The 16,040-nt window shown below is 40.5% G+C and overlaps 1 protein-coding gene across 1 annotated transcript in view; it reads right to left on the bottom strand.

Moving 5' to 3' along the window:
• Positions 1–16,040, bottom strand: part of MED12L (mediator complex subunit 12L) — a 393,418-nt gene that overhangs the window by 26,647 nt on the left and 350,731 nt on the right. Inside the window, exons 33-38 of the mRNA XM_069975432.1 lie at positions 14,902–15,011; positions 11,813–11,948; positions 9,398–9,559; positions 8,915–9,283; positions 3,060–3,213; positions 1,550–1,764 (exon numbers count right to left, since the gene is read on the bottom strand). Of these exons, the coding sequence (XP_069831533.1) occupies positions 1,550–1,764; positions 3,060–3,213; positions 8,915–9,283; positions 9,398–9,559; positions 11,813–11,948; positions 14,902–15,011 (1,146 nt within the window). The remainder of the gene's footprint in view (positions 1–1,549; positions 1,765–3,059; positions 3,214–8,914; positions 9,284–9,397; positions 9,560–11,812; positions 11,949–14,901; positions 15,012–16,040) is intronic.

The following is a 16,040-nucleotide window of genomic DNA, read 5'->3' as shown; positions in this document are numbered from 1 at the left end:
GCTACTGGACACATTAAATTACTTTCTATGTAGAAGTCTGGAGCATTTTCAGGGTCCTGTACAGATTACACAGGATCCAGAAAAATAAAATGAAGCCGCCCTAACCTGGTGTCCAAGAAAGCAGCTCACCCTGGCCCAGGTAAAGAGCAGTATAGGACATGTAATATTACACTGTATTGTAGAGAGGCGCTCTTAGCCAGCCAGTCACTGCATGCACTTCACTAATACTAATACCAAAAGTAATTGATCACACCAGGTCTTACTGCTGAGACCCACTGCGATCAGGATATATAGTCGGGGGGAGACCATGACGGCCATGAAATCCACTCTCTGGCTGTGTCTCCTGATTGATTCTGAAAATGTAAGTCTATGGCTATGTTAACTAGCAGCCAGAAGGTGAATCATACTGCACCATGTGCTCTTCTCAACTATATCTCATGATCACAGTGAGTCTCAGCAATAAGATTCAATATGATCAAAAACTTTTGACAGCCTAATGACACGTCAAAAGTTATTTAGAATGAAAGTGACCCTTAAACTACCCCTTTACTGTCAAATTGCCATGCATAATAAAAGTATGCTATGACATTACTGCGTACATTATCCTTGTACTGTGCCATCACTTTCATGTGACTTGGGAAGAGACATGTGGCACAGGGGGAGTATATATATTCATATACTTTTCATGCTCTGACCTCTCTGCTGTCAGTGGTCATGGTGAAGTGAGGCCTCAGTCTGAGTTTTGCTATGGACCCAAGGGATCCATGTTATTCTGCTGGATGATGTAAATAGCAGAGTTTTTACAAGGAAAAAAAAATAGGCATGTGACGCATATGATTGCTAATACAGGGCCGCACGACACAATCACTGGGCTATACCGGCAACAGATACTCAACAGATCTGATGGTTATGGTACCAGGATTTGCTAAGCATATATGTGGGGACATCACATGACTGTACGCATCATGATGATGTCACACTAATATCATTTTTGTGCCTCTCAGCTTATTATTAAAGAACATACATATGTCTAGATCATATATTTACTCAAGGGGCTTGCTATAAAGATCGCTGACTAATCTATGCAAATATTCCATTCCAACCACTTCCTATTATGACCATGAAATACAAGTTGCGGGGTTCTAGATGAATTATGTTAGCTAAGCATAATGTTTCTGACAGGAAGAGGGATTTATGACCATGATATAGCGTACATCTGATTTCAGTTAGGTTTGAGATTGTAAGATCATAGGATGCATAAGAGCGCATGAAATCTACACATCATCACGACATGTGTACAAACATGATTGAAGTTATTGTTTCTTTAAACATCCCGTTCGTTCATCATGACAAGAAAGGCCACAACACATGTTGAGAGCGGATTAGGTAGACATTTTTTCCAGTCTCTTGTCATCATGTGGTAACATGTGGACTACATCTTGCATGGCAGGGTCATTCTAGTTTTCATGTATCACTACCGAAGGAAGTTTGGAAGCTTATACATTGGTACAATATGGTGGAAACGTTGTGCCAGACTTTACACGTGTACCTGTTGAAGTGACCTCGCTTGTACATGTTGCCGAAGCAGCCGTTGTTGCTGCTGTTGTTGCAGGAGCTTCAGTTGTAGTAGCTGCTGTTGAGGGCTGACCACATGCATGGAGGGAGGCTGCATCACCGTGCCCGAACGTCTCTGTAACATGTTCGACAGGGCTTGCTTTGTGTTCGTAGGAAGAAATGAACCAACAGGATCCAGTCTGGAGCCGGCTATAGAAGAAATATGGTTTATATATTAGGTGAAAGTACATTTACCAGGACGCACAATGTACAGTTTAATATTTACAACCCTCCCCTATTAGCAAATATATATGCCTGCAGTGTTCATCTATATTGTGGATAGAAGAAATAATTAATTAGTGGGAAAATCCCTTTAAAAAAAAGTGTTCCATTCTTTCATAAAAAAAAAAATCCTCCAAATTAGCGGTATATGCCTGAAAATAATAAAAAGTGAAGTACCTTTCAAATCCTACAATGCTTCTGCCATAGCCCCCTGTCTATGCTGCTTATTAAAATGGATTTAATGAATAACACATGGCCATCAATCTCTGGGGAAGGAACTATTGGCATGGGGGGGATTCAATGGTGATAAAGCTTACTAAAGCTTTTCAATGTTTTTCCCCAGAACACTGGTCCAGATTTGCTACTGAAATACTGTAATTGCTTGAGTGTGTCTGCTGTCCAGTAGTAGTGGTATATACTATTGTAGCTCCTTTGCTACAACCATTGTGGTGTTGTCTGTTTGATCTTGCTGCTTGTCTGGATCTTGTTTATACCATTCTTAGGGTACTATTACACAAAGTGATTTTTTTAACGATTAACGATAAATGATCTCAAACAACCGCTATTGCGAACGACCTAAAATCGTTCATCCAATTACACGGAACCATGATCATTACTTATGATCGTTTTTACGATCGTCTTGTCGTCGCTATTGCGTTCACCGCTACTGCGAACAACTGAATGACGTCTTATTCCATGTGAACTATTTGCGAATGATCAGCAATGACAATAGGTCCAAACTCTATCATATGACTAACGATTTCTCATTGGTCGTTTTAATCGCTGTCTGCTATTACACTAAACGATTATCGTTCAAATCCGAACGATCTAACGATCGTTCCGTGTGATAAGTCTAGATGGCCCCATTATAAGTCTATGAGACTACTAGAGGGAGATGATTGACAGCAAGGAAGTGAGGCACTCTAATGTCTGCCACTATCCACTCATTGAGACCCTGACCGATCAAAACTTGGTGGCATGTGAATGTGATTTTTTTAATGACAGGTACATTTTAAGGGAATTAGGACATTTTTGCAAAACTAAATCACTATTACTATATAGACACATAAAGGGGACAATACTCGGGCTTTTTTGACATTGCTGTGTAACCCTAACATATTATCATAGGCATCAGATCAATTCTTGAATACAGTCCTGGAGTGCCACAGCAGTTACTGTAAGGAAGTAATAATATAGCGAGTATTATTAGTTGCAATACATACCTGATATAAGAGATTGATTCTGCAAGTAGAAGTTTGCCTGGGGCTGTCCTGTAATATTGTAACTCCATGTAGTAACAGGGGTGTGATGTAACATTTGAGATGACAGGGGTGAGAAATTAGGTGGTGCTCGGTATAAAGAATTCGGAGGATATTCCTATAGGGCAAAAAAAAAAGGTTAACTTTTTGCAGAAATCGCATATCTAGTGCTCTAGTTTCCACAACCCGCTGTAACATATTTATTTTCCAACTACAATAGAGGCTATCCGAAAGCCAACAGGAATATTAGATGTATGGGGTTACATGATATAATTGTCTCCATTACAGTTAGTCAACACCTCCTAATATAATAAAATAAATGGGTAGGTGCTAAACCATTGTGCCTACAGCTGCAGCACTTTAGGGGATCTAAGATATATACAAACTGGTATTGGTATATATACTGAAGTACAAAAAGGGTTTTGTCTGTTGTATTCCATATTAAACTGAAAAAAAGTGATGCATTCGATATCTTATGCCATATTATGGATTGTTCCATAGTACAGAGTCGTAGTGTTCTTCCACTACAGGATCTATGAACAAGGACTTAAATAATTGTTTAATCCTTTCAGCCCTGCAACACAGTGAGATTCTAAAGGAAATTTTAGTAAACAACACATCTTTAGAGTTTCAGGATGAATAGCAGAGGAATGGATAGTGTTGAGATCTAATGACTGTATTACTGGAATTGACATGTCAGGAGAGCTGACAGATCCTCTGTACAGTATTTGATCACTTAAAGTGCTGTCAGCTTGTAATATAAACTATGTCCTGCATAACTGTACTATGTTTGTTTGGACATGCACATTCATATAGCATCTCCTATGAATACACTATGTGGACAGAGCCCAATATACACAGTATAAGGCTATGTTCACACACCGTTAGAGAACGGCCGTTCCGTGACCCTGGCCGGGTCACGGAACGGCCGGTCTCTGCCCGGATCATCCCGGCCGTCACTTAAGTGCCGGCCGGATGATCCGTCCGGTCGCGGAACTCTGATGCGGGCGCATCAGCGTGCGCCCGCATCAGAGCTTCCCATAGCGCATAGTGAAGCAAGCGGCTGGAGCCGCTCGCTTCACTGTGTGCACTGACAGGTCTTTCTGCGGCCGGAATTCATTGAATTCCGGCCGCAGAAAACTGACATGTTAGTTTTTTGCGGCCCCTCATGGGCTCCCGGCCGGAGCGTATACAATGTGTGTACACTCCGGCCGGGATCCCATTCATCAATAGGCATTGTTCCACCCCGCAAAACTACGGCCGTAGTTGTACGTTGTGTGAACATAGCCTTAGACGTATATAGCATGAAAACATGTCCTGTACTAGTGAAAGGAATTGGCCGCTTTGGATCATTAAGGCACATGTGCAGTGTTTAGACAAGTGATGGATAGTAGAAATCCTGCCCGGGGGCATTTCTAATGATGTGGAGGGTTGGGAGGAGGAACAAAGAGGTGGTACAGGCCTAGGGCACAGACGCTCTAGGCCACGCCACAGTCCCATGACAAAGACCTCTCTGCTAGCCTATCTGTGTGGTGATCCCATCCGTACAAAGAGGCATGTAGAAGAGTATGTGACCATACAGCATCCTCCACCGCACCTACACTTATTTCTAGAATGCAGTGTGTTTCTATGGTGGAGACAGTGGTCACATGCCCCTCTACATGCCTCCATGCTATGGGCGGGATCATTGAACAGATGGCACAGACAAGGTTCCCTCTAAGCAAACCAAAAACTTAATACAGTAACATTGGTACATTAATCTAAAAGCTATTGTAGCATAGCAAATTAAATATAATGGATGTAGTGATAGGTAGGCATACCTTCTAAGTAACTCCCCAATAGTAAGCCCCTCCCCCCCCCAGTATGTAGTATTCCTCATGTAGGTAATCAACCTGGTAGTTACCAACCCCCTCCCCAGTAGGTATCCCCCTGGCATATAGCCCTAACAAGTATGGAGTATCCCCCAACGTAGTAGGTAATAACTCTGTTAATTATACCTCCCTCTACCACAGGCAGAGTGCTGGCACAGAAGGGAAAAAATGGCTCCTTACTGTGTCAACCTTTGCCAGCCACAGCTAAGAGATCCTGGGCTGAGTGGGCATCTGTCAGCAGTGAGCAGGGCTTCCCTTTAAGCTGTGCGGCCAGGCGCCGTGCAGCTTAAAGAGATCACTGAGCACAGATGGGCCAGTGACTGAGGGGGAGGAGTATCAGAAGACTGCAAAACGGAGCTGGAGTAACCTAATACTATAAGTATATGTTACATACTGTATTAGTTCATATTATATAATAAATTAAAAAATAACCTTTAAGAGAGGGGCCAACCCCTTTAAGTTTCATTAGATCAGACAGACCTCATTTCTCCTATGCATCCTGATTATTAACAGTTTGACAAGGAGGGGTAACAAGGACCAGACAAGCAACAGGCTTGTTACCTACAGTGTCATCTGGAGGATTTCTCATTAGAATTTAACCTCATCTCTGTTTCCTGTTTGGAAACAATGATTTCAATATTAGTCTGTGGAAAAAAAGATTTGTGGGTTTTTCATTCCTTTCTGGTCTCCACTTTCACCTCTAGCTATGGGAGCCAGAGATGTCTGTGTGGTTATAAGGAATAGAGAGAGACAGTGGAAGGGGATGTAATCCGATACATGTGTCAGTCTGAAATCTTACAGTATATTTGGCATCTTTTTGCCTCTCACTAAATGCACATGTATGAACATTGCAAAAAAATGTGCTCAGCTATTTCACAACTGATCTTCAGTTTAATGTTCTGCAGCTTTAGCCGCGTACGTTTCACAGGAATGGCACTTTGTCTTCCACTCCGCCGTAAAGAGACTTACTAATCTGAGCTGTTCTTTTAAAGTGTTAATGTCACTTTAAAAACTTTTGACATGTCAAACAAACATTACAAAAGAAATGGGTCCAACAGAACTTGGTCTAAGAACTGGCAAGTAGATGTCACTTATTCCAATACTGACCGATGGTACATGAAAAATGACAACTGAGGTATGTTGATAAAGACCCAATGGATCAAAACATCACTGTTATGTACTCAGATAAGCAATAAAACTTGAAGAAATTCACTCACTATTGGATGCTCCTGGACTCAGAGCTTCACTTGTTGTTCAACCCATCTCATCACAGGAGTCAGTCTTTTTAGAGTTACTAGAGAATTTGACTCCTACAATGAGATTGGTAGAACAGCCAGGGAGTGAGACCATTACTTCTCTCTAGTGATTGGTGGGGCTCTGAACCAATCATACCCCAAACAATCAAAGCTTTTGATATGTCTGTGTGGGACAGTAACTCTTTAAACACAACATACAGAGGTAAAACAAGAAACACAGAACCCTATAGCAACACATGGAATAGGTCATAAAACCATCATAAGCATCAAATGTAGCGAGTGATTAGAGAGTATATTCTATAAGATATGTTAGATACGGACAGAAGAAGGCCTGTATAAGAAAAATATATGGGTCCATTGCTTTCACATAACTGAGTACAAAAACCTGCCTCACATCTGGCTAACATCCACCAGTTATGGTGAACTATGAAATTTATTATCTCACTTCCTTTCATGTAATCTACTACTCACTAGCATGCTGCTATTAAAGCGATGCTGGCATTTCAATTATTTTTTATAGGTTGCACAGACGTGTCAAAAGTTAAAATCAGTCGGGGTCTCAAAGCTGAGGCCCCCTCCAATCATTCATTTTAGCACAGTCCGACTGGTTATATAGTCTTCTGTAATCAGCTGTGTAGACAAGCTAGGGAGTAAAGCGTGCCACCGTGTGCTTTGCCCAGCTATGCCTATTGGTGCGAGGGGCTGTCACCTGTGATCTTAAAGAGACTCCTATCTCAGGGTGCCATAAACTGGTGACAGAGAAACGGAACAGAATCATGTTCTTACATTGTTCTGTGCAGCTGATTCAGAGATATCCTCCTGAACAACATGGACAAGTAGTCCTTTCCATTATGTGCATGAACCCACTAGTCCTAGATATTCGTGAGAATCAGAAAACTCCGCCCACCAGCAGTTATCTATACCTGTTGTATATAGGCAGTCAACTGTTAATCAGCATCTGGAGGGTGGGGGGGAGGGGTGAAACAAGAATCCTGTTCTCCTGCACATTAGGAGAACGGCTGAACAAAATGATGGCAGTAATACACCGATCTGTTCAGCATTTCTTTCACTAGTTTATGCTGCCCCTATTTACAGCAACATAAACCTATTGATAGATTCCCTATAAGTTTTGTCATTTCTTTTTAGCCAGCCAAAAGTTAATTTAAATGACAGTAAAGCTTTAAGGTGACAGTGGGCCCACTAACCTACTATAGGGCCTCTATGCGCAAAATGTTCGTTTGGACTGTCCCTGGTCTTGTCCATATTTCTCTGGTCTCCTCAATATCTGTTTTTTTCCCTGCTGGTTGACTTAATTTCCTAAACTTTTTTTCACCCAACTACATAATTATTCTTATTAATGAAAGCCGCACTGCCAAGACGCCTACTTGTCCATAAGGTAAAGGTATCGAAGCAGTAATTCAAGGGGTTATCTGGTTAGCAGAAAGCAGCAGGATGAAAACTGAGGGAATGAGACAGATAGGTTAACCTGTATGAAATGAATTGTTAGTCTCCAGGAGTGAGGATGATTCAACATATGTTTTACCTCAACGGATAACCCCCTTTCAAAGTATTAATAGTATATTAGTGTTAATATTCATTTGTAAATAAAGCTTCTTAAGCTTATTCATTGTATAAAAACATGCTAATATATTTTATATAATGTCTTATTACATGTTATATAATCACTAGGCTATTTCACAGATATTTTCTTGTTTAGTGTTAAAGGCTTAAACACTGCAGATCAGGTACTTGGCTTGTTATAGGGCACAGCTCTGATATATTGCAACATTTGTGCATGTACACTATGGGACGATTTATTATACGGCCCAGACAGCAAATATTCACATAATTTAAGCATAACTGCTTGTTCTGTGCATAAATTATACAAATATTGTCCCTCTGCACTGCTGAAACCAGGGGTGCAGCCTCTGCATGCACTGCATTTACTACTATTGTCACTGAAAAAAAGAGAAATCTGCTCCAGCGCTTGGCTAGCATAGATTTCACTGTGCACACACTGGTGGGCTCCGGTGTGCATTGGATTTATGTAGAGGAGTAGCGCCGCTATATAAATCCTGTGCATCAGCAGGGGTATTTTTGAAACCTACGTAGGAGATGTCAGTCTTAGTTAATCTCCCTCTATACCATCTTGACATGATCAGGACAAGTTGGTATTCACATGTCCATTCACATTGACAATTTGGGTCCTAACTAGAAAACAGTAATGGTAACAAAATGGACCATATTACTTAGGTCTAGAGAAAAGCCCCCCCCCCCCCCCTACGAAAAACCCAGGGCACCCAGCCTCATGCCCAGAGACGACCGATTGTCTATGTTTGTAACCCACAATGATGTAGCATAATGCTAAAGGACAGCAGCAGCCAGGGGAAGGTGCTGACAGCGCTGTGTGAAAGTGTGTGAATGTATCTAAACTGTACATAAGAGTTCTTGGAGTTTACTGTAATGTTTCATGTGTTTGAAGTATATAAATAAATTGGCCATAAATCCATCAAATGTTCTGCTTCCTACTTTGTAGTCTAGTTTTCTCATGTTCAATCTTGATGAGCTGCTCATCAAAGGACACAAAAAACAGCTTTCCACTGAATAAACAAAGTCAGAAATAACTCAAAGAACCATGGGCGAAAGCTCTGCTACAAATTAGGAGAACACAGAAAATGAAATGGGAACATACATCTGTTCGTGGGTTGGCCTTGCTCTTGCGCTTTCTACTTTTGGATTTCTTTTCTTCCTCCGTTACTGATTTACTGGGGTCAGAAAACTCTGTTGCTTTCCCCTCTGGGTCCGCAGACCCTGGAGTAGTGGGTTCTTCTTCCTCATCTTCTTCTTCTGGAGGAAGCGGCAACGGTTCAAGGTAGTAACTTGGAGGTTTAGGTTTGGGGTGAGTATGGTACAAAAGAAGGTGATGCTGCTCTTCATATTTGATCACTTTCCTATCCACACGAACAGTTCCAAACCAGGCCCAAGAGAGAGGAGCTGGGTTTTTGTGACCCTCAAATAAGTCCCATGGAGATACTTTCTGTTTAGTTGAAACTTGAAGGCCCTATGTGAACAAATGTATTCATTACTGCATTTTCACTTATCAGCATGAAGCTATAGCTACAGACTGTGCTGAGATTGTAAAAGACAGTCATATGCATGAAATATATAGACTTGCCTGTTTCTTGTCAATAGAGTCAAATCCAGCAATTTTATTTCCCTTTGTGTCAATAAGAGATCCCATTGGCTCACAGGTAATGATATCACATGTCTGTTTTGGTAATGGCAATAGTTGGCGGACTTTATCAATGCTCTCTGACCGTTTATCCCCGAGTTCTTTCTGTAAGGAGGTAGCAAATACAGTCAGTCACACAACTACGTCTGCCCAGTTTTCACTTTGGGCACAGTCAATCAACTTTTACATTGCGGCTTATCTGTAAGTCTGATTCACTACAGTTGTGCTTTTTCTATTTAAATATATACAGTAAATCAACCAGTACTTTAAATCTGTTAAAATTTGGGTCTATCAAGTGGATCCAAAACCAAGAATAGGAATTTTCTTATTGCATAGTGAGAGAGCTATTTTGTCAGTGTTTGTCTCCTGATTTGGTCTGTATCTTTGTCCTCTTTTTTTTTTTTTTCTTTTGCATCATTGACTCAGTTTATTGCCTAATGACGTTGTACTGGTATCTTCCTTTCCTGGTTTGACCCCAGCTTGCTAAGTACCTGTCATTTTGTATATTTGTCCTTGTATCATATTTGTGTAAAGTTTGTGTCGTATTTGCCTTGTGTCCTGTTCTACCTATATTAGCGTAGGGGGCGGATCCAAGTTGTCCTATTCTGCCTAGGACATGTTGAGGCAAGTAGGCAGGGACAGTGGATGTGAGACAGCGTCAAGGCTGCACTTGTCTCTGGGTCTCCTGTGTGTACCCTGGCCTGTCATGACAAGAGTTTTCCCAAACAGCAGAATCTTTTGACTCCTTCTTAAAACGTCCACCTAATGTGAGGGAGCTAGTGGTCAGACATGCCCAGGCTCAACTAATAAAAATCAATGTACTAGAAGAGTCTCCTTCTAAAACCATTGGACACATTAGGATTAAAAAAGTAATGTCTGGGGTCACTATGACAAGTGTTTGACAGCAATATCTAGACACATGAGAATTTTTTTAAATAACTGTAATCATGTTATGTTTTGGTTGATCTAACAGAGTTACCACATTCCAAGAAGCATACATTTATTGAAAAAAAAGTGTAGTTCTCAATATTGCGTCTTTAGTAATGTTATTTTGGGTCTTGCATATACCAATTTAAAAGTAGAGATTAGCGAATTTACAGTAGGAATGAAGCAAACCACTTTGTTCCTATTGGCATTTTGTTTATCAGGCTGCGGGCTTTGAAGTCTGCTCCGCTCCCTGCCGCTCCTCCCCAGGTGCTGAACCCATCTTTTCCCAGCACCCAGGAAATAGCTGTATGGAGCGGAGGAGACTTCAAAGCCCGCAGCATGATAAACAGAATGCCAATAGGAACAAAGTGATTTGTTTTGTTCCTACTGTAAATTCGTTCATCTCTATTCTGGTCTGTGAGGAGTCTAAGAGGATAAACTCCTTTTTAAAAATGTAAATATGTCCATCAGTAAAACCTGCAAGCTTCTTCTCCAGATTCACATGTCCATCACTTCAAGCACTCCTCTCACTTTCACCTGTCACTTTTCTAGTAACAACTTAGGAATGCAAACCATGAAAGTTAGTGCTGCTTAGTTTGCAAGAAAAAGGGAAAGACTAAGACCCTGTATACATCTGTGTCTGGGACTCAAAGTTTTCTTCACAGATTTTGTTATATTTGTTGGGAAAAATAATGTTGCCTCCTATAAGTCCATTTAGATTGTCGGAATGCCACAGGTTTATGTGTTATGGCTTATGTTATATACACAGATTTAAATGCAGCCTAGAGCTCTGGCTGTCCTGGCATGATGGGAATTGTAGTTTTGCAACAGCTGAAGAGCCACAGGTTCCCCCTTCTTAGCCTAGGATTCTGTAATTGTGCCTAAATGACTGATGAAATTCCACCAGCAATGCATTTGAATGGCATAGTTTATACCCCATTTACAGTATATGCTTTGTAAAAAAAAAAAAAGGATCAGATCAGAATAACTGTGCTGCAGGTTTTACAATCCACAAGTTTTGTATTGTCATAAATTCTGCATAAAAAAGACAAAGTTGGCCAAAGTTCATAGGCATGTTGGCTTGATGTAGAATTTTTTTTCCAACCTATTAAGCCCTAGTGTTTGCTGTCTATGAAATTTTTAAGTTCATTGAACCTAAAACTCATCTAGTAACATCTATCTCATCTGACAGTTTTTTTTTTTTATTCCCCAAAATTCCACTACCTATCATGCCACTTGCATTGCATCAGGATCTGTTGATGGCTCCTGTGATTCTTTCTTAACACGAAAAATGGACAGAACTGTGATCGCAGCCCAAGTGTCTAAATGTGTTACTGAGAAATGCATACGCATGTTTTTCATTAAATCATATATTCGATTTTCCTTCTGGATACCGTCAGCAGCACGGTAGGATTCAGCATGCAATACTACCTTAAGCTTTTTCACCAGGTTCATATAAGCCCTTTTGTTCTCTTCTGAACTTCCTTGACAGACACTGGAGAGATCAGAGGCGAGGGTTCCATTTATAAGGACACCCAGCATATCAAGAACAGTTGTGAATAATTCACTGTGAAAGGAAGAAAAGACACATGAGCTTTTTTCATTACTCGGATACAAAATCGTAACAAGTGTGCTTTGTGTTACCCCTGTGCCGCCCGGGGGGAGAAGTCACCCAGCACAACTTGTGAAATGCTCCCAATATATGATTTAATTGTTTTGGTTATTGAACTTGTCCCAGATGTTCTGAGCCTTTTGTACTTGTTCCTATAATTGCACATTTTGATCAAATTGTATTGATTTAGCAAAGGATTTTAGGTTAATAGTGTTCACATGGATCACACATCCGCACGGTACAATCTGATACTGAAAGAACACGTGAAAGATGTTGAAAAGCATAGACTGTGAAAAAAGTTTTACCTTATATCAAAACCATTTATACCCAGGGCTTATGACCTCCCTTCATCATATCCCAAACCCACACTAAATGAAGACAGACCCCAGACCAGATCCCAGAAAATTTAGACACCAGAGCCGATCCTCCTAACAAATACAGAATTCCTCCTTAAATGTATATAGACCCCTACACCAGACCTCTCTAAATAAACAAATATAGACCAAAAAGCACCAAAAATATAGACCTCAGGCCAGTACCATAATACATACAAACCCCAGACTTGCAGATCGCTGCCTGTTCTTTGGTGATATGCTTCTCTTAAATCAATATGACTATATCAACTGGTTTCGGAAAGTTATATATATTTGTAATTTACTTCTATTTAAAAATCTCAAGTCTTCCAGTACTTATCAGCTGCTGTATGTCCTGCAGGAAGTGTTTTCTTTTCAGTCGGACATAGTGCCACCTCTGTTCGAGACAGGAACTGTCCAGAGCAGGAGAGGTTTTCTATGGGAATTTACTGCTGCTCTGGACAGTTCCTGTTTTGGACAGAGGTGTCAGCAGAGAGCACTGTGTCAGACAGAAAAGAATCCACCACTTCCTGCAGGACATACAGAAGCTAATAAGTACTGGAAGACTTGAGATTTTTAAATAGAAGTAAATTACAAATCTGTATAACTTTCTGAAAACAGTTGATTTGAAAGAAAATGATTTTTGCTGAAGTACCCCATTAAGAAAGATAAAATAGAATGGGAATCCCAATTAAGGACCATCACCAATACTAAATGGTGATAGATGTCTTTCAGGGAGTAACCCCTTCAAGTGTTTGTTCTTCCATTGCCAGAAGATAAATGACTACTATAGATTCTTACCATCTACAATGCCTTTTTGCACCTGATCCTGTCAGAGTTAAAAATATCCTCAATAAACCTGCTTCTTTTTTTTTATACTGTACCAAAAGTTTACCTGGTTATAGAGACTCCTCATATAAGAATAGTTCATTAAATAGTATGTATATATTTTTTCTTTATTAGATAACACAGATAAAGAGAATTTGCCTTACATAATAAACACTGCAAACACAGTAAGTCAGAATCCCATGTCATAGTCTGGTGCTCCCCCTGTTGACAACAGACCATATAACGTTACCTAGAATAATTTTTTCAAGGAAAACTAATCTCCTTCTCAGTTCATAGAAAACTCCTTACTCAGTATGTGGATGTTACGATTGTGCAGGGCTCATCTACAGATGTTGGGCTCAACTGTCAACTTTATCTCACATATAATCCAACAGAATAGTGTTTATTGGGTTTATTGTACTTGTGTTTCTAATTTAAAGGGAAATCTAACCAACTAATATGCAAAAGAAGAGCCTGTGGAGCCTCAGTGAAGAGTCTTGAAAGACAGGACTAGCCAGATATCCCTCCAGGAAGGACAGGAGGCATTGCACCCACCTAGCCAGAATCCTGCTCAACACTGATGAGGGACAACACCCTAAAACAACTGTATGTATCTGGCCTTGGTTTTTCCCTTGTAATTACATTGACTTATAGGACCACATGATATGGTGGTTTTGGTGGTTTTCCTACAGGAGCCACCCCCTTGGCTGGGTCCTTCCAGAGGGAAGAGTCTCGAAACACAGGACTAGCCAGATATCCCTCTGGGAAGGACCCAGCCAAGGGGGTGGCTCCTGTAGGAAAACCACCATATTATGTGGTCCTATAAGTCAATGTAATGACAGGGGGAAAAAACAAGGCCAGATACATACAGCTGTTTTAGGGTGTTGTCCCTCATCAGTGTTGAGCAGGATTCTGGCTAGGTGGGTGCAATGCCTCCTGTCCTTCCTGGAGGGATATCTGGCTAGTCCTGTGTTTCGAGACTCTTCAATGAGGCTCCACGGGCTCCTCTTTTGCATCTTCATGTTTCCCAGAGGGCAATGCATCGAGGATTTCACTGCATTGAGCGTTTCCACTAGCAGCCGGCATAGTTATTGTTTGGCTGGTCTCCCTGAGATCAGCGATCTGTTTCTCTTATAACCTGCTGGTATGTTAAACTTAGGCTAGGGCTACACTGCATTTTTGCTCTACATTTAATGTAACTGTTTAAATAAAATAAAAAAAGAAAGAAAGAAATGGATGGTAAAAACAGATGCAGTTGTATGCCATCCTGCAGGGTCAGTTTTCCATTACAGTACATTATAAAAAAAAAAAAGCCAAATGCACAATTTGGCCCTAGACTTACCTATAAACTCACCTGTAAATTGTCCCTAGAAATTTACCTTTATTCTCTGCACTGTTTTGTGTACTTTGTAGTTTAATCCATTTGTTAATGAGGCGGTTTGATGCACTGGGGATGGGACTACCACCCTTGGTGCACCAATCCGCCTCGGCCCCACCCCAAGTCCACCAATCTACCTCATTAGCACATGGATTAAACTACAGTACAATGAACAGGAAAACCGCACTGAGGATGAAGATAACAAATTTACCTTTATCTTTAGCGCCCCGTGTGCTATAGGGACATATCAGCAGGTTAGATGCTTCTAGTTCCTTTTAGATTCTTCTTAGTTTCCCTTTAACATAAAGGAAAAGAAACCTGGCAATAAAGAGAATGACCCAGAACTTACTTGTTTGACTGTATGTCCACTGTCCCTGAAGTAATAATCTGAAGGAGCAAGACAGCCCAGTCTGCAGTCCATTGTGTGCTCCTCTGAACCGTGTCAAACATCCCCCCAACCTGTGGCCAAGAAAAGCAGAATACATTAAAAATATTAGGAAGAAGAGGCAGGAGTTTAATAATGTGACATACTGAATCCTTCTGATTCGAATTCCATTTCAATGTACAGTACCTGTCGTTATGACTTTCACAATCTAAACCAACAGTAGATGTCATATTAAAGAAGTTTGCAATTTACATTCATTTTTATTTATTTATTTTTAGTTAGCATGGAAAACACGGCACTTCCTGTGTTTAGACTCTTTAAAAAAAAAGAAGAAAAAGAATCTGAACACACAAAGTCCAGTGTATCCCAGGCCATTTGCGCACTCACAGAGAAGGCAGTCATGTGATCGATGCACACAATGAGACGTGACTCTCTGTACTGACCAGAATTCCTGCGTTTAGTCTGTTTTTTTCCAACCAGCAAGTCAGAAAATCTGCCTTCAGGAGACTGGACCTGGATTTTTCTGGTAAGTTCTTCTTTGTTTTACAGCATGATAAGAAAAACAATGTAAATTGTAAACTTGCTTTATATCACATCTACTGTTGATTTAGACTTTGAAAGTTATAACAACAGGTATGCATTAAGTCAATGTAAAGTCAGTTGGTAATTCCCATTTACTCAAATTTTTACAGCTGTAATTTTAGTGGAGACCTAGCCTAACCTAGAGATAAGTGGTGCTGCAAGTGTCTATCCTTTACTGTGTAAGGCTATGTTCACATAACGTTTTCTCAGCTCCATTTAAAATGACATTTTGAGTCTGAAATAACAGACGTGATTTAGCTGTCTGGCCTCCCCTTAGTGCAATGACTGGTGTTGGTACATTATTCTAGTTTGGGATTACTTATTGGCCTTTGGGTATGCCCTGATTGAAAAGTCCATTGAATTTAATAGTAAAATCTGAGAAAGAACGGTGACAAAAGAAAAACTGTGTGCGAAGAACTAATAAAAAATGTCCACTGGTTGCAAAAGATGTCCGAAAATAATGATCATGTTAATTATTTTGACGTCCATGCTAAAAGCGTTTGTTATTCAATGCATTGTGT

This window comes from Dendropsophus ebraccatus, chromosome 6 (genome assembly GCF_027789765.1).
Source record: "Dendropsophus ebraccatus isolate aDenEbr1 chromosome 6, aDenEbr1.pat, whole genome shotgun sequence".
Taxonomy (NCBI): domain Eukaryota; kingdom Metazoa; phylum Chordata; class Amphibia; order Anura; family Hylidae; genus Dendropsophus; species Dendropsophus ebraccatus.
Note: the sequence above shows the minus strand (reverse complement) of the source record. Positions and strands in the feature narration are given on the sequence as shown.